At 35.8% G+C, this 18306-nt stretch overlaps 3 protein-coding genes across 9 annotated transcripts in view; 1 reads left to right on the top strand and 2 right to left on the bottom strand.

Annotated features, from left to right (window-relative positions):
• Window positions 1–60: 60 nt before the first annotated feature.
• dop (microtubule-associated serine/threonine (MAST) protein kinase dop) lies at window positions 61–7472 on the bottom strand. Of its 3 annotated transcripts, XM_065369768.1 has the most exons (4): window positions 7064–7472; window positions 6680–6766; window positions 6470–6563; window positions 61–5701 (listed from the first exon to the last, which is right to left on the bottom strand). In XM_065369768.1, the coding sequence occupies exon 4, from the start codon at window positions 5615–5617 to the stop codon at window positions 1064–1066; it is 4554 nt and encodes a 1517-aa protein (XP_065225840.1). In that variant the 5' UTR covers window positions 5618–5701; window positions 6470–6563; window positions 6680–6766; window positions 7064–7472; the 3' UTR covers window positions 61–1063. The 3 variants fall into 3 exon arrangements, with proteins under 3 accessions (XP_065225840.1, XP_065225841.1, XP_065225842.1); XM_065369769.1 differs by lacking the exon at window positions 6680–6766; XM_065369770.1 differs by lacking the exons at window positions 6470–6563; window positions 6680–6766; window positions 7064–7472 and adding an exon at window positions 5797–6149.
• Window positions 7473–7956: 484 nt separating this feature from the next.
• Window positions 7957–11395, top strand: Golgin84 (Golgin-84). The gene is made up of 9 exons (XM_065369782.1): window positions 7957–8191; window positions 8264–8378; window positions 8443–8572; window positions 8653–8740; window positions 8827–8944; window positions 9023–9247; window positions 9340–9403; window positions 9888–10045; window positions 10181–11395. The coding sequence occupies exons 1-9, from the start codon at window positions 8037–8039 to the stop codon at window positions 10244–10246; spliced, it is 1119 nt and encodes a 372-aa protein (XP_065225854.1). The 5' UTR covers window positions 7957–8036; the 3' UTR covers window positions 10247–11395.
• Window positions 11396–13908: 2513 nt separating this feature from the next.
• LOC135849387 (uncharacterized) overlaps window positions 13909–18306 on the bottom strand; it is a 96021-nt gene continuing 91623 nt past the window's right edge. For all 5 annotated transcript variants that reach the window (XM_065369786.1, XM_065369785.1, XM_065369783.1 and 2 more), the window contains one exon: window positions 13909–14521. In XM_065369786.1, the coding sequence (XP_065225858.1) occupies window positions 14204–14521 (318 nt within the window). In that variant the 3' untranslated portion in view covers window positions 13909–14203. The remainder of the gene's footprint in view (window positions 14522–18306) is intronic.

Here is an 18306-nt window from a genome sequence, read left to right as displayed (position 1 = left end):
AATGATTCAACTTCACAAACCTTATATAAAATAAATTTTAAAAAATAAAATAAAACACGCTCACAAGAAAACCGTCTGTATTGATTACATTCGTACAAAACACATTTACATTTACAGGTACAAAAAAAAAATAAAGGGACAAGGGAAATGGGCCGTGGGGCCTTACACGATAGTAGAACCGTTCAATTTGACCGAATCGGTTATCTAAATTGGACAAACGACATAAACTAGTACACACACTAAAAACATACACGCTTTCGCTCATTCACACCGGTAAATAGTATTTCAAATACACAATACGACTTTAAAATAATTGCACATGTCCCAATACTGTTGTAATCACTACCAACATGTGTAGGTATTAGCTAAGTCTAGGTACCGGATACAAAATCATCGAAAAAATACTCTATTCCCAGGTAAAATGCTTCGTACCATTCTCACGAGGGAATTCCACGCGCGTATATTGAAGGGAAAACAAAAATAAAGAGAGAAAACTCACAAATAAGACAGATACAGAGAGATACACGAGTACATAAAGTTCAAATAGGGTGGTGGAGATAGAGAGAAAACTCAGTAAACAAGAAGAAAATATACGACAACGTACGAGTAACTGCACACGATAATAATAATTAAAATAACATCGTCGCAATAAATCGTCGTCTCGTAATCTACACGTATTTTACATAAAGTAAATAGGTACCTATGTTTTCCTTGTAGGTGTGCTTTCTACAAGCGTTTTATGACTTGGCAAATTTTTTAAATATAATTTTAGAAATGAAAAAAACAACATTTTAAACGAAAAAATAGGTATCATCAATTACTTAAGTATCAAAAACAGGCCATACAGGCGAAAAATAATAATTTAAAAAAAAACGAACGAAATACATTACGATATCATCGTGCTAGTTCACACTTGGGAAAAAATAAACGCGTCGCTTGAGAGGGTGAGAGGAGGAGTAGGGGAAAAAAAGCACGCCCGAAGCTTTTCATTTTTTTTCGTCACAGGGTAGGTATAATTTTTGTTTAGAAATTATTTCTAAGTATACGCGGCGTTTGTTGATTTTTAATCTTTTTTCTTTGAGTTTGCGCTATGATGAAACGATTTGATAGTTTTCGAAGAGGACGATGATGGCGACGTTGTCGATGAAGATACCACGGGAAGACATTCTTGAGATTCTTTTTCTTCCAATATATGAGGAAGTTCGCCTTGATGGGCGGTACTAGTAGGTATTGTATCCAAACCGGCCGATTCGATCGGGTCGGTTTTTACGTCTTTTAGTTTACTCTCTTTCACGACGGAAGTTGAGGTAGAGGTAGAGACAGAGGCGATGGTTACTTTATGATTACCTTCGTTGATAGTAGAAACGGTGGTCAATTTGGCGACAGTTGCAGCGGCGGTGCTTTTCAAAGACTGGGGCGGCGATTTCGATGTGATGGTAATTCTGGGCGCGTGTAAGGTAACTTTTAACGCTGAATCGCATAACGGCGATATGAAGTTATTCTTGACTTCGTTGCTACGAGGATGCAATCGATCCGGCGACAGGGCTCGTCGTAGCAGCGGCGATCTAGGTTCGGAGTTTTTCGGCCGTCCAAATGCTTTCTTAGATGTGGTAGTCGGCGTACATACGATAGAAGAGCCCGAAGTCGACGGACTGTACGATTGCGTGGTGTTCGAACTACCCGGCGGATGATGTCCGGGTGGGAATATAAGAGGGCTGGGTGATCTCGTTGGAGACGAGGGTAACGGCGAAGGCGACGGAGTGCGAGCTAGAGGAGACAGTGGAATATGCCCGATGGATTTACGACGATTCGGCGAATGTAGATTCTTATTACTAGGAGCGAGTTTGTGTTTGAGGCCGTGCAACGAGGATGGTCTTTGATAACACGAATTCGACGGCGTGATCGAGGGTGAATTGGATGACGAGCTGGATGAACTATTGGACGAGTATTCGGGCGGTGTGCCGATAGACAGGTCCGGTGATAAGGTCGATACAACGGTGGTATTCGGACTAATGGTCGACGATCCCCCGCTGGAGGGCCGAATTAAAGGCGAAGAGCAGCAGCTGGCGGTGATTATGGGTGGCGTTTCGGGCACTGTGTCTTGGACCGATAGAGATCGCATGTAAGATGGAGGAACTATCTGAGTAGGCGACGAGGGTATTCCTCCAGGCGGTTTGATTTCGATAGCAGCGCTCGCTTGACGTTTGGCGTGATTGATCCTGCTGAGTAAGTTGGGTTTAGCGTTGCTGCGTTGTTTACGCGTATCGGAGCCGGCACCGGCGAGATCTTTTTTGCATCTTCGATGTTTATAGTTGGACGATTTACGCGAAGCTAGTTTCCCTTGACCGGGATGACGTTTCTTGCCGTCGTTTCGAATCGACGTGTTTTCCAGCGGCGTAGCTCGCAAGGTAACTTTATCGGCGCCCGACAGCAGCAGCTGCAGAACCTGCGTATGATAAAGTCCTTGAACTATTTCGCCATTTATGTGCGTTATCAAGTCACCAGGTCGTAGCCCAGCCTCGAACGCCGGACTGCCTACGTCGACGGCCATCACCAGATGGTGCATCGTGTAATAATCCGTATCGCCGTAGTATACGCGTACCGTATGCACCGTGAATCCGAAACCAGACGGACCTCTACGTATAACAATGGGCGGCTTCAAGCTGCTAATCAAAGGCGAAAGTTCTTGACACGGTGACGTATCTCTCGAACTAGCCGTACTAGATCCGCCCGGCGATTGGATAGCCGGATTCGAACCCTCCGAGGGTATGAATAGAGATAGCCCGGTGGCCGACGAGCTTTTCGAGATCGATCGCGATTTATGTCTAGTTGGCGTCGATACAGCGGCAGCAGACGATAGTTGATTATCCATCGTCAGATGTAATCCTTGTTTCTTCAGTCTTTCTTTTTTATCGGGGAACAGATCGCGATGGAAATCTGACATACTCGCAGAAGTCGAATAAACCGCGTTCGAATCGTCTTCCATTGAAATGGAAAACTTCGGAACCGAACCTCGACTAATGTACGCTTTCTTTCGTTGTATTTGAGGCGAAACGTCGCTTTCGGTTTGCGACGAGGATTCCGGAGTCGTGCCGTATTTGTGCGTTTTCGGAGTGATAGCCGAAATAATCGAACCGGTCGTCGACTCTTCGTTGATAGGTTCGATATCGGAAGTATCGAGTAAATGCACGCCGCACGATTCACTGATCAATAAATCAGACTGATCTTCGAACAAGGACGATTTTCGATCACTCTTGGTCGACTCGGAACTGTTACTGTAAACGCTCAATCTCGACGTAACTTTCCGATACTGAGCCGAACACGAAGAAAACGAACCGACAGAGAATTGTTCGTCGTTTTCGTCAGTTTCTTCCATGATCTCGTGTTTATACCGATCGAGTCTCGAATCGAAATAACTCGTGTCTTCTTCACCGCTCAGCTGCGGTACGAATTCAGCCTTCTGTCTGAGTAACGAATCCCAATCAAGGTTCTCGAAATATCGATGTTCCTTAACCTCGTGAGCGCCACCGGTGCCTAAACGATCGCGAGGGTTTTGTTGCAGCAAAGACGAGATCAGATCCTTGGCTTCGGTTTTAATAGGCCAGTCTTTTTCATCGGGCCATTCGATATCGTCGTTCACCGTATGAGCAAAAAGTTCTTCGGGTGTTTCGCCGAAAAATGGTACGCAACCGATGAGAAATTCGTACAAAATGATACCCATCGACCACCAGTCCACTGGTTTACCATATCCTTGGCGTAAGATCACTTCAGGAGCAATGTACTCTGGTGTACCGTAAACTTGCTTATCGTCGAACTGCTTGGTGTCTTTATCTACGTACACTTCGTACAAATGAGTAGCCAGCGACATTAAGCCCATTTTACTTAAACCGAAATCGGTCAACTTGATATGTCCGAAAGCGTTGATGAGCAGATTGTCCGGTTTCAAGTCTCTGTGCACGATACCGTAGCTGTGTAAGTATTCGACCGCTAGTACGGTTTCGGCGAAATAAAATTTAGCTATATCCGGCGGCAGAGGACCGATCGTTTTCAAAAGCGAAGCGCAATCACCACCTTCGACGTATTCCATCACAAGGCATAAGTATTTCTTCGTCTCGAAGCTGCAATACATACTGACGACGAAAGGATTATCGGTAAAGCTCATAATATCACGTTCGGCAAACACCTGCTCGATTTGATTCCGCAGCATGACGCTGTGCTTGATGATTTTCTTCAACGCGAATCGTTGACGCGTTTCGACGTGTCTGACCAGATACACAGATCCGTAGGCGCCATTCGAAATCAATTTAATCACTTGGAAGTCTTCTTCGTTGGGTAATTTTTTAGCGAATGTGTCTTTATCGGGAACTCCGAGTTCCAGTCTAACTGCCGCTTCTTCCTTTTTCGTATCCGTCTCTTCGGGTAAATCGGACTCGAGCTCTTTAATCGGGTCTTTATTTATACCCAATTTATTAATAATATATCTCGGTATATCGCCTTTAATATCTTGATTACATTTAGCTAGGCCTTCGGCTTCTTCTAGAAATAAATAAAACTCTTCCGGATCGAATTCTAAACATTCCAAAAGACGCGCCGGACGCGAAATAATCAACAATAATTTTTTAATAACGCCGCTCAATACGACCGCGCCTTCGGGAGATTTCTCTTTCGTTTCGACTAGTAATTTTTCCAAATTCTCCGATATCTCGTAAAAGTAACTTCTGGTTATTAATTTCTCTTGGCAAGTTTTCAAACAATCGCGAGCCATCTCTAGTACTTGGTGATGTACGAATCGAATTATAGGCGTGGCGTCGGGGGAGCTATTTTTCAAATTCTCCGCCAACGCCGCTTGATTACCTTCGATGAATTTACTCAATCGCTGTTCCATTTGGCTCATAGCGTTCGGAAATCGTTCTTTATACAGCATGTTCATCGTAACGATATCACTATCTGGGCAAGGTGACCGACTAGGGCTGCTCAAACTACGAGATCTCGGTCTCATGAACGATTTTCTAGTCGACTCGTCGTCGGCGCTAGGGTTACTTTCGTTCGAGGAGAAATGCTCGGTTAACATTTGTAATTCATCCGAAGTGGGCACGTTTGGTAAATGATGCAGTCTCTCTTGACTAGAGCATTGAGACGATACGTTCGAGCTACCGGAGTTCGTATCGTATCCGGATGACGGTAACGAGGCTACGGACCATCTACGGCCGTCTTTGCATTCGGTACTGAGATGAGTGAACGGTCTACGTATAGGTATAAAAGGGAAGTGACGATTAGAATGCAGTATTTTAGGACTGTCGACCGGGCTACTGGTCATTGGCGAATGGCATCGCGGAAACGTTGGCGACGTATTTGATACGAAACTTTTACGCTGTTGCGTTCGACTAGTTTTACGTTGCTGTTGGCTGACGACGTTACCGCAGACGGTACCGCTGAGTCGCAGATCTTTCATGGATACCGAAAGCGAAGGCGCCGATTGGCCCAGCTTCGAGTTACGGAATAGAATCAGATTTGAAACGTCTTTTTTGGTACGAGATTTCGAAGATGGCACTACGTCTTCTGAGTCGGAATGATGTTGGGTCGAAGAAGTACGGTTAGGAGCGGTAGTTGGATCCATTTTGCAGACTGTTTTTATAGTTATTTGGTCGTTTCGAGGCTGTTACTTTGATTTATCGGCTACCAAATTATCACTTTAGGTAACCTGAAAAACAGACAAAAAGTATCACCAAATCTGACAAAAAATAGGCTAGAAATGATTAAATTCAGTTTCTTAAAGTTTATAACAGAGAAAGATACCTTTTCCGGAGAAAACGTTTTCAAACCGAGCGAATAAATCGAAAAAAATCGCCGGTAATATTCGAGACTAAACAACACGATTCATACAGTACATTCGAAACGAAAACACATCGATCAATTAACTGACCAAAATTCTCCTTCTCAATTAAAATTTCGAATTTTACAACTCTAGACTACCGAGATGAATTTCAAATTAATTATACTCGCAATGAAAACAATCAAAATATCAATCATGTAGCGAACAATCGAACGACACTTTTCGACTAATATTAGAACTAGAATCAATTAAATAGATACCCAAACATGACCGTAGCTCGTAGATACTCTTACGAGACTAATAACTAACGACAAATTACATTTAAACGACCTCCGATATTATCTTGAACGTTTAAAATCAAAATGTCTTACGCACTTGACAACGATAATAGGTTTATCAGCTTAGTACAGAATGAAATTATCATAAAACACCTTCCAACTGTTTATTTTGAAGAGGTATGATTTACTTCCAAAAATTGTCGCGTCGTGTTGTGTTTTCCCTACTGCAAATTTTACCTCGGAATGAAAACAATAAACCTAATCGAGTCCGAGATGGCATTTTGCAATTTAATATAGTATATACTAAATAAAACATGGGCGTGTTTGTATAAACACATTAGCCAGATAAAAAATTTACCCGCGATAAGAACGCTTCTCTGGTTGGTCTCGCCTATGGCTGATATCCATTTTAAAATGCTTGTTTTGCGGTAACTGAGAACGGTGCGTCAATCCTGTTGAAATAACACATGGTATTAGAATTTTTCGATAGATATTTAATGCAATAATATAAGTAAACAATACCAACTACCATATTACACCGTAACCTATTTAAATCAAGTTTACTAACCACATCGAGTAAGACAACAAGCAAATTCACCACAAACAAAGGAACACCAATTTCCTTCCATTCCAATAAATCATTAATTGTTACGACCTGTTAAAATATTATAATATTAATTCATTATTGTTACGATTGAGTATCAACTTATAGGTAAGGTACAACATAAACATTACTCAGCTGTTACCAAACATACAGACCCAAACCAATACATTAACGAAAACATACAGAAAATGCAATTCGTATACCAATCCGACGATTAACAATAATAAAAAGAAGGAAACTATCAATTAAGGAAATGGTAAACCATTGCATTAACTTACAACGGACCATGTTTAGCCAATTCTAAAAAGAACATAAGTTAACAAACGTTCAGCAATTAAAAACATTTACCTCGAACGTATTGTAACACCGGAGTGTCAGGAACTCGAGTAATATGAAAATTTTCCACTTCGATGAAATTTCAGCTGCTTCGTTCTATTCAAAATTTGAAGGTTCATCACACCAAGACACCATACTCAAACACAGCGATACACTTCTATGAAAGGAAAATTGATGGTAACTTTTGCAGTTACGTGAATGACGTCATTAATCACTACAGGTGTTCTGGATTCACTGGAAATCAGCTGATGGATGAATAGATCGTATGACTCGATCGAATCTATTACCGAGGTGTTAATTGATTCGTGATGAATTATTTGGTGAAAATAGCTTCATTTTCATTCGTACGATGGTCATAAATCAATTTCGAGTGATAAAACTTTCAATTCTCCTCTTCTAGCTGCGCAATGTGCATGACAACGGTGCAATATGCGCAGGTTTGGCAACGATCCAGCATCTCTTTTGTTTACATTTCGCAAACACCGGTGGCAAAGTATGAGATTTTCACACAATTTTTCGAATATTTCATTTTTTTTCCACGTTGGATTCAATTTTGAAATGTTTTTGATATTAATTTCGTTTTTCAACATGCTTGAGATTCTTCAGATGATAAAATAAACTTCATTTAAATTCATTTAGAAGATTCCTCGCGAGCTTGAAAAAAGTAAAACAAGCATCCTTGCTCCTTTCATTGCGACACCTACTTTTAGGTAACACATTTTCCATAATTCCGAATAAACCGGAAAATTTTTAATCAAAATGAATAAAAATTCGTATAATTCATGCTACAACAATACCGAAAAACACTTACCTAGTGATTTTTGAGTTTTCTGAACGAAAAAAATGAATTTTTCACAAAAATTAAATAACCTACTTGTGAAAAAAAACACTAATCTTATCAGCTGAGTATTGATCACTGATAACACAAAAATGCGAAAAATAGAAAGTGTTGAGTTGGAAATAAATTGAAAATTTTAATTAAAAAATGTCTTGGTTTACAGAAATTTCTGAAAAGGCTGAAAACCTTCTCAATACACTCGATAAAAATGCAGCAAAAGCTCTCAGCAAACAAAAAAACGTCAAAAGTATCCCCAGCAATGATTCGTTTCACAACACTGAACCAGATAATTCATTGAAAATGTAAGTCTGAGCTCGTTAAAATGTAAAAATTCTCACTTATTTTATATTAATACACTGAAAACTTGATACTAGATTGCTAGAAGACGATGATATTCCAATACCGAAACAAAATGACGTATATTTGTCGTTGAACGATAGCGCTCAGTCAAAAATTACCGAAAATCCGGAACTCAGCATTAGTTACCAAGTTAGTTTCATTTCATCTATTTCCACAGGCAAAATTCATCGTATTAATAATCTTTCTTTTATAGAATTCAGTCTCACCGGACATCAGTAGAACAGTCGATGAACAATTTCAAACTGAGATGCTACAGAATGAAATACATTCCTTGAATAATGAAATATCACTGCTCCTAAACCGAGCTAAAATTGCCGAACAAAGTATGTTGAGGCAATAGGTTTTGATATTGGAACAACATTTCATGATTTGTTTCAACTTATATCGTCTTTTTTCTCCTCAGAAACGATTAATCTATCTGATAAATTGGCCAGTGTTGAGCATAAAAATAAGTTACTCGAAGAGCAGCTCGCAGATATCACTAGAAATGGGTATTTCACTGTTTTCATTTTGGACGTTTTTGTTTTCAGTTCGAGGGATTGTAGGTATACTAACAAAATCCTCGTTCAATTTACAGATTACCAGAAAGTAATAATGATATAAAAAATATACCTTCGAATGATTCTTCACCGAGTATAAAATTCCCTAAAACCGATAAAAGCGAATGGCACGAACATTACGAAACTCAAATACAAGTTCGTAAAACTGTATCTTTCATCTTGCTAATTTTTCCTGGTTTCTTAACCCTTCATCTTTGAAAAATTCTATTTCAGGAACTGCTACAAGATAAAACTAACCTGGAAGAAACGCTGAAATCAAAAAATGACGAAATAATGATGTTAAAATCTAGATTAAATCAAAAATCGTATAGTTTTTCAAACGATGATCTCAGTTCTAGACTGCGAGCTCTAACTATAACATTAGTACAGAAGCAGTCTTCGCTGGAACGTTTGACATCGGATAAGAATTCTCTAGAAGCGAAATACGATCAATTAGAAGTAAACAAAAATGTCCATAAATGTGTTGTGTTTTTTTTACCCACAAGCCACAACAATTCCGTCATACTATTCACGTGTCTGCTTATTTACAGAAAAAATACGAAGAAGTTGTAAATATGTTGCACCAACGCATCAACATGAATGATACCGATGATGGTAATTATAAGTACATTATTTTGTTTGATTCATCGGGAATTCCATAATCATATTATTTTTTTACCGATGTAAATTTCTAATCAATGCAGTCCTATGCTTATTGAAAAACTTTATTTATGTAGAACTGATCTAGGCGTATCTATCTTTCAAATTAATTTGTTTTTGTATTCTCATTCGCTGATGCTGTGATGCTACTTGGATAACCTTCTTAATGCTATTTTCAATTTCAAATCGTAGTATCTAAATCTCTAATGTCACGTAGACGCTAGTACACATGTAGTCCCAAGAATTAAACTCGCTTTTACGAGCGTGATAAGCTTTATTAATCCTGAATCGTATCCACGAGATGATATATCGATAATACTGTAATTACCGGAAGACTATTATTCATTATGTTACACGAGGACATTATCAATCTTACTTAGGACAAACGTGCGATTGATTTTAATATTTTGTATAATCACGTTTTTTTTTTGTTTTTCAGTTAAAGCTCAAATTCCATTGTTTAAGCCAGAAAAAACTTATGGATCGGGATTACGACATCGACTAAGAAATGCATATTCATCGCTTCCACCGTCTTTAAATATTGAAGTATTATTTAGAAAATCATCGGTAGTCAGAGCATTTGTATGGATATATTTGGTACGTTCTATGTAATTCATAAATTTAAAAGCCTTCAATGCAAAAATGAAGAGAACGACGAATAACTAAACATTTCAACCCCCAATTTCTACATTTCAAAAAATATTTTTCTAAATTCAATATTATTTGTTTCAGATTCTAATGCACGGATTGGTATTCCTTTTATTAAACTCTCATATGCCAGAAACTACCAACGTTTAATTACGAGTAGTTATGAATATTTCAAAATCGTGCAATTATTATACCATTTTTTTTTCAAATAAATAAATTGTATTTTTTGTAATAATTCTTTTTATTAGCTTAACACTTATATTACAATGAACCGAAATACTTCGTAGCATGCACAAGTAAATTCAATTGCTGAGATTAACATTAATGAACATTTGAAATTACAATTTAAACCTTACATATACGAAAAAGTAAGTCTCATTAAAAGTTTACATTATCAAAATTCAATACATGCGTATAAAACTTACAATAAATATTCATATATTATAAATATATTTTTCTCAATCAAAAAAACCACAGCTATGTGACTTAACCAAATTACCTATCTACTGATCTTGCTAACTCGCATTTTTGTATTGGTTCATTCCAAAGATGATTTCTTTTAATAATCTACATAAACGAGAGAGATATAGAAATAACAGAAAAAAAAATGAACTAACACCGTGTTGAGAATAATACATCTCGCATTAAATTTTTCGTGCTCAATAAAGCTTCGTATCTTTATACAAGGGAAAAAAATTGAAAACTTTATAATTCATTTACTCTAAATAGGTAGGGGTATATTTATATATAGCATAGAGAGGTATTTATAGGTATATAACGCGTATATGAATTCAAACAATTGTATTAAAAAAATGGTTGACTAGCGTATAGCATTCTTAACAAATAAAAAAAAATTATAAAGAGAGGAAAACAATATATTATATTATAAAGAAAAAAAAACCGATCAGGTGAAGTTGGAAAATTGGCTTCGCAATATTTTATCATCTCTGACACAAACAGTCAAACAGAAACAGACACACACGTTGCAGGGGCGTAACACGCGATTACACGCGCTCAAATATAATCGTAAATTACGTTATATAGAAAATTATCCGCGATATACGTCCACGTACTTTATACTCTTTAATTGATTAAGAATATCTCGAGTTTTTTTTCTCTCTTTCTCTCTCTATCTCTTCTTCATTCTTTAATAGAGCGTGTAAAAATTAATAGCTCGTTAAATGGGTAAAATCAAGGTTCTCTCTAAGATAAATTGAAATCCTCCGACGAAGTAGCTAAAGCTATACATTTTAGGTACGTACATATAAAAACAATACCTAGCTTTAGGATTTCGAAAAATTTGGGAAAAAAAACTCGCAGCGACGTATTTCGTAGGGAGATGTGCTTATTCGCGTAGATATATTTTGTACAAACTTATAGAATAATAATGGTAACCAATAGCGTTAATCCCTTGGAAAAATGCATTCATTTTAACACACCTTCCCGTGTGTGGCTACAATTCAATAAATCTGATGTTTACTACTTCTCATTTTTTTTTTTTTTACATAATACACAGCAATGTAGCTACTTCATCGATAATTTAAAAAAATTACTCCGTTGGAGCAAGCATAATAACGAATGACAGATTCGAAATATTGTTTAAAAGCTCGTAAGCTCGAAACTACAATATCTATAAAGTGTTAGTGTTTAGGAAAACTTCATAATTTGGGACGAAGGGGAGGGAGGAGATGGGCTGAAGATATGTTGGAGCTCTTTTCACAATATCACGTCGTATTCTTGAGAAGATTTTTTTTTCCAAGTCAATTCCCTTCCCGTTTCTCTCTAATTCTTTGGCATAATACTAAAAGGAACAAATTTATTGAAAGAAAATTCTGACTCGTTGAATTAAAAATCATATAAATTAGTTTTCCCGGCACAGGTGGTTACTTTTTGTAGAGAGAAGGAGGGAAAGGAGCGCAGTCATCTGAATACTTATATTTATATTCTGAGATTTTCCCAACATTTAGAGCCAGTTTATACATGAATTTGGGAGTAGGCTAAGTTCATAGGGCAGAGAGATGGAGGCGATTGACAATTATCAAGTTGAAAAAAATCATAAAAATTTGATAGAAAACCTAGTCGATAATTATTTCTATTCATCCAACTCTTCATGCCCCTCTCCCCAGAAAAATAAATTTCCACCTCATCATGAACGATTCATTTCACCATAAATTTTTTTTTTGAATTATAAATGCGCAGAAAACGCTTGAAAATGATTAATAAGGTACCAGTACCATTTTACAAATACAAACGTGACAAATTATTATTTTTAATTTGCAATGTCAATGTGCCAAAATGAATGTATATGTATATATTTTTTTTTACTTTTCCAGAGTAATGAAGACGAGAGGGGAAGGGTGTAATTGAAAAATACAAATCATTTTTTGGTAACGCGAACCAGACATGACGAAAAATCATTTTTTTGTAACGTCAATGAGCCGTATGCCAAAATAAATGCGGTTTTTATTCTGCTTTCACTCTAACCCCTGCCCTTCTCAAAAAATTCGCGTTTTTGACTAATTGCTAACAACAAAAAAAATTACTCAAACGTGTAAAAACAGGCCTAAAAAACTTTTTTTTTGTAATACAAACGCGACAAATTACCATTTTTAACGTGCAAAATCCCCAAAAAAAAATTTCTTCGTCTTCACTTTCTGGTCATCTCTTACAATGCTCCAAATCATCTATAGCAGCAAATAATTCGGAAGTGATTTCATAAACATTGATTTTCTTTGGTTTTTCACATTAAGTTCTGATTCATTTTTTTCAGCACTGAAAAAGTCATTCGTTCATAAAAGAGAAAAATATCACCCTCCCCCCTCTCATCGTCAACCATCTCTTGCTCAGAAATATCATTCCGCAAGAATTTCTTAAAAACCCAATCTCAAATCAATTAATCCAACTATTAGCCTCTTTCCGCATAATAAAGAATTCTGTTTCAATCCCTCAAATGTCAGGGGGACGAGGGAAGAATTATTTTACTCCCTAAATGGGCTCCTAAACAATAACACGATCACAATTTAGAAAAAAAAAAAGTACACAGTATAAATACTCTAATAAATAAACAAGGAATAAAATCACTAATAAACGATAAACGGGTATAGCAATTGATGACAATGAGGAAGAAAGGACTCATTTTTTAGCCATTGAATTTCAAATCAGGCCCTTTGCTTGTTACCCAGCCAAGTACCTCATCGACGATGTTCATTGTGATGTAGGTACTTGGAATCATCCTAATTGTGTGGATACCTACTCTTTGAAAAAATCCAACCCTTTTGCACATTCGTCTTTCGCATTTATACGCACACATTTGGTATATCGAATCGTATTGTAATAAGTTAAATTTGAAAAAATCCATAAATAACAAATCGAGATTGTCTACGAGAGAAGGGGAAAATAGTACATAATAAAACGAAGAATAAAACATAAAGAAAAACAAAGGGGCAAAAATATGATTACGCTAAACATAAAAATATAATGAGGTAGACTACGTTTCTTACGTATAGGTAATCGTATGTATGTAAATGTTATATACGCGAATTTTATCGAAGATGAGGGCTTTACTCTTCGCGCGATTTTCGTAATTTTCGGTAGTATATAACGAGAAGAAATACGTTAACGTATAAACGAGATAATATGATAAAATGGTGGGTTAAATGTATACAGTACACACTACACAGTACACATACACATAGGTAGAAGACAGGTATGTATTGAACGAAAGTATAGTTAGTATACCATACTTTAAAACTTGGAGTAGTACGTTTGAAGCACCATTCTCGTCGTATCGGCATAAAATAGCGTTGTTTAAATTTTCCATAATTAAAATGAGATCATTGAAAATTTACACCAACGTAGTAGGTAGGTAGGTATGGTATTTGAGAAGAAATTCTCCTCAGCTCGTTATCGGTCGTATACATCGCGCACGTGTTGGCGATATTTAGCTTTTCAGCTATCTATAATAGGTGTACGAAGTGACGCCGCAAAATGTAGGTACTTCAAGACCTCCACCCAAGCCCTTTTCAAAGGATTTCTTTTTTTTTTCACCCCGAAAATTTAAAAAAAAGGAAAAAAATAGTTGACGCGTGAAGGAATTTTAAAGCCTCGTTAATTAGCCGATTCGCTGTTGACGGGTTCGCTTTTACTACTGGAGGTATTACTGCGGCAAGATCTGACGAGATTTCTCGTTTCCCTAGCTAAAGCGTTTAATTTTCTTTGCAAGTCTTGATTGTGATGCAGTAATACCATCGTCTTCAGGTTTATATCCAACAGCAACTCGTTACGATCCATGTCATCACTTTGTGACCCATCGTCCGTATTGTTGTTTTCTTTATCATTTGGTTGCTCGTTGGAAATTCGCCTGGTATTGGACGACCAAGATGAGCTTTCATCGTCTATCGATTTACCCATTAGTTCGGCATGGAACTAGAAAACATAAAATACCCAATTAGTCGGTCTCGAAAATGAAACTTACCAAGTATTATAGAATAAAAAAAGTACTATTCATACAGGTAGACAAAAATATTTATAACACTGGTATACATATAGGAGAATTTGAAGGGGGGGGAGTGTGAGGATCCTAATGTATTCTTGAAAAAAAAGGGTAACGTTTTATCAGTAATCAGTAGGCATAAAAAAAGTCAAACTTATTCGAGAATAATGGAAACGGACAGGGTGAGGTATTACTTGTCAAAAATCGTAATCGGTAAGTCTTGCATGAACACGTCTATACGCAAATATCAAAGCGCAAAGCAGAACAGAAGACTCATCGAAACTGAAACGACAGAAATTGAAAACCAAAATTTGTCACAACTTATTTCTTTTCATTACCTTTTTTTTTGCCAAAATTCTCAAAAAAAAACGTTTCGTTTTTGCCAAAATTGACAAAATGCTTTCTTTTTTTAAAAAAACCAAAAAAAATTCTCTTTTTTGTCAGAATGAGCAAAAATTAATTGTCTCTTTTTTTGGCCAAAATTAACAAAAAGTATTGCTTTTTGCCAAAAAAAATGGCCTTTCTTGTCAGAAAAGGCAAGCCGAAATTTACAAAAAAAAAAAACACATTTTTTTTCAAAATCGACCAAAAACCGTATTTTTTTCAAAATTGCTAAAATTTGTTTGTTTTTGACAAAAATTTTTGTTTTTTTGCCAAATAAGGAGCCCAAAATTTGTTATCTTTCAGAATGAATAAAAATCGTCTGTTTCTGCAAAAGTTGCCGAAAAAGACCGACCTTTTTTTCAATTGCTAAAATTGACAATTGACAAAGAATCTCTCCAAAAAAAAAAGGTCAAAAAGCTTGATATTTTTTACCAAAATGAGTAAAAATTGTCCTTTTTTGCAAGACTAAGGTTTTATTATTTTATGAAAAATTGAAAATTATCCTCGAAAAAATTGAAAAATTTACTGAAAAATTTTTAAAAATTGAAAAATTATTTTTAAAAAATAGCGCTCATTATTTCATATTTTTTCAAACTTTCAGGAAAATGAAAAAATATTTTGCAAATAGCGAAAGACAACCGCCTCTTTCCTTCACCAAAATCAAATTATTGATTTCTTCGTATTTTGGTAACATAATGAAAAATTGGTAAGTATTTACCAAAAAAAAATTGTAAAAGTTGAAAAATTATCCCCAAAAAATAGTACTTTTTTTCTGAAATTCTAGAAAAATGAAAAAAATGTTTCATCTTGCCAAAAGCGAGGGATAACCCTCCTCTCACCACCTTTCGCCAAAATCTCATATTTTTTTGTGAAAAATATTAGTACAAGTAGGTAGGAACATTTCACTAAAAGTTATCATTAGATTTAAACTGGAGTATAGAAATTGAACAATCTGTACTAAGTATAAAAATGTATGCGGTAATTTTCGATGAATGATTCGAGAGGAACTACAGTGCATATTACACAGTAAATTTTTTTGAATTTTCAGACTCCATCGACAATCTTATAATTTCTAGTACAAAGTGTTACACATTTTCCTATGTATGTTTCAAAAAAAAAAAAAAATCACAAAGTTTGGGCATAGAAACTGTATTTTTTTTAAAAAATTTGTATGCTTAGAGTTTACTTTAATTAATAAATCTTTTTTTTCTATCGTATTTTTTTAACAATAATTTGATTGAATCATTTTTTTTTTGAAACGAGGAAGAGGGAGAAGGTGTCTATTTTGTTCTACTTGAACGCTATTGGGCATAAAAACGACGCAAAACTTGAAAACACCTTCAATTTTCAACATTTCAAACACACAATTTTCCCTAAATTTTGTAAAAAAAACCTACCTACGTATCATCAAAAATATTAATTTTCATTCTCATTTGGGTTCAACTGTTCATTTTCTTAGAAGTACGTAACATCTCATCAAAATGAAGAAAAATTGCATTATTTTCAATTTTTTTATGCTGGTTATCTGACATTTTGATGAAAATTTAATTTTAATTGTTAATTTATTACTCCTGATTGAAGTGTTGGTCAATTTATCATAAAGAATTATTATTTAATTGATAATTATAATTGAATTATCGATCAGCTGATTTTTATTAATTTTCAAATAATCAATCATAATCAATTGGACGAACTGATAAAATTATAATAATTAAATGTACATATATAATTGGTTAATTAATTAATGATGATTTTTTCGTTCAATTATACTCCCTCCTCGGTCCTTGCCCTTTGATCAAATTGTTAGGAATTGATTTTTTTCACATTCGGGAACCAAGACGTCATTGCCCTTCTCAACGTGTTCTTAGCAAAAGAACTGCTCTAACTGAAAAATTTCTGTTTTGTGGCCAAATAATTTCAGAATTATGGATACACTTGAGGTGCGTCAATATTGAAAATAAACAGTAGATTAATTTCTGATTAATTTAAGCAGCAGCTTTTCAATATTTTAGATTACTCATACATCCATGACTCAAACTGCTCTAGACACCATCCCTTAAAAAATCATAGTCAGGTCTTTGCTTCAGAATAATTTTTAGCGGATATTCAGTTATACGTAAAATATCGAAATGATATTATCACAACTTTTCGCAAAGAAGTCATCTCGAGATCATCTAGTTCAAATGCATCGATATCTAACTCCGATATCACAATTCACACGCTTATGAAACCATAACCATTAGGTATCGACATTATGCACTATGTAGCGCACGGGCAAAAAAAAAATTACATATCTTGTTGACATAATAAACCATTACTCGTGCCTTAATAATTATCACGAGCGGATTCACTGCACAAATTACACGCTGATTCATATTACACGCTACGTACATTAATAAGGTGCAATCAAGCTGATAACAAATACTCGCGAGTACTTCATTTTTTATCTGAATTGCAGCAGCGAAAATTTTTTTGATGCATTTTCAATGACGAATGAATGTTATACATAATATGCAATCATGCGCGGAATTTACCCAACACATTGACTTGTGTGCAGTGAATTTCACTTTTATCTACAATCCAACAGATGGTCGAACCTAATTTTTTTTTCGCCAGTCAAGTCGACGATAAATTTGAGATAACACACGTTTGTTTAAGGTCTACGTAGTGTGTGCAATGTGCACGATGATTCGGCAAAAAAATCTTATTGGCCTTGTTAATTTATACGGCCATTATACCTAACCTACGACTTACGAGCAAAAAAAAATAAAACCAACGCCACGTGATAAATTTCAACTTCGGTACTTCTACTGATGGAAATTTACCAGGATTGCGAATTAACGTGATTACTTGTCAGTGAGAAATTCCACAGTGAAAAATGTGAATGAGACTGAGAGTGAGTTACACCTCACAGTTATTCACGCTAGTAAAAAATTGACAGAAGGACGATACGAGTACGAGTTACTGTTACATAGAAGGTAATCATTGAAATTACCGTTCCTTTACCGAATTTTATGCCTATGTCGATAAGATATTTTTCAAAAAGTTTTCCACTTGATGTTAAAGTGTACCTATTGTATTGTTATACCTATTCTTCTGATAAGGCCTGTTTTGAAAATTCGATAGAATGGAGAGATATTATGTAGTATGAAATAGGTGGATCCGAAAACAAAAAGTCGATCGAAGAATTTTACCAAAATTCAGTGGAGACTTTCATTTCAAGTTGAAATTCTCTCAGAAAAAAATGTAAGCTCCGGAAATGTCCCTGGAGAGGAAATAGTGTATTTCAGGAGGAGGCATTTTCGAAAAAAAATCGTGGTTTTTTCATTCCATC

The sequence above is a fragment of the Planococcus citri genome, chromosome 5 (genome assembly GCF_950023065.1).
Source record: "Planococcus citri chromosome 5, ihPlaCitr1.1, whole genome shotgun sequence".
In the NCBI taxonomy this organism is placed as follows: domain Eukaryota; kingdom Metazoa; phylum Arthropoda; class Insecta; order Hemiptera; family Pseudococcidae; genus Planococcus; species Planococcus citri.
Note: the sequence above shows the minus strand (reverse complement) of the source record. Positions and strands in the feature narration are given on the sequence as shown.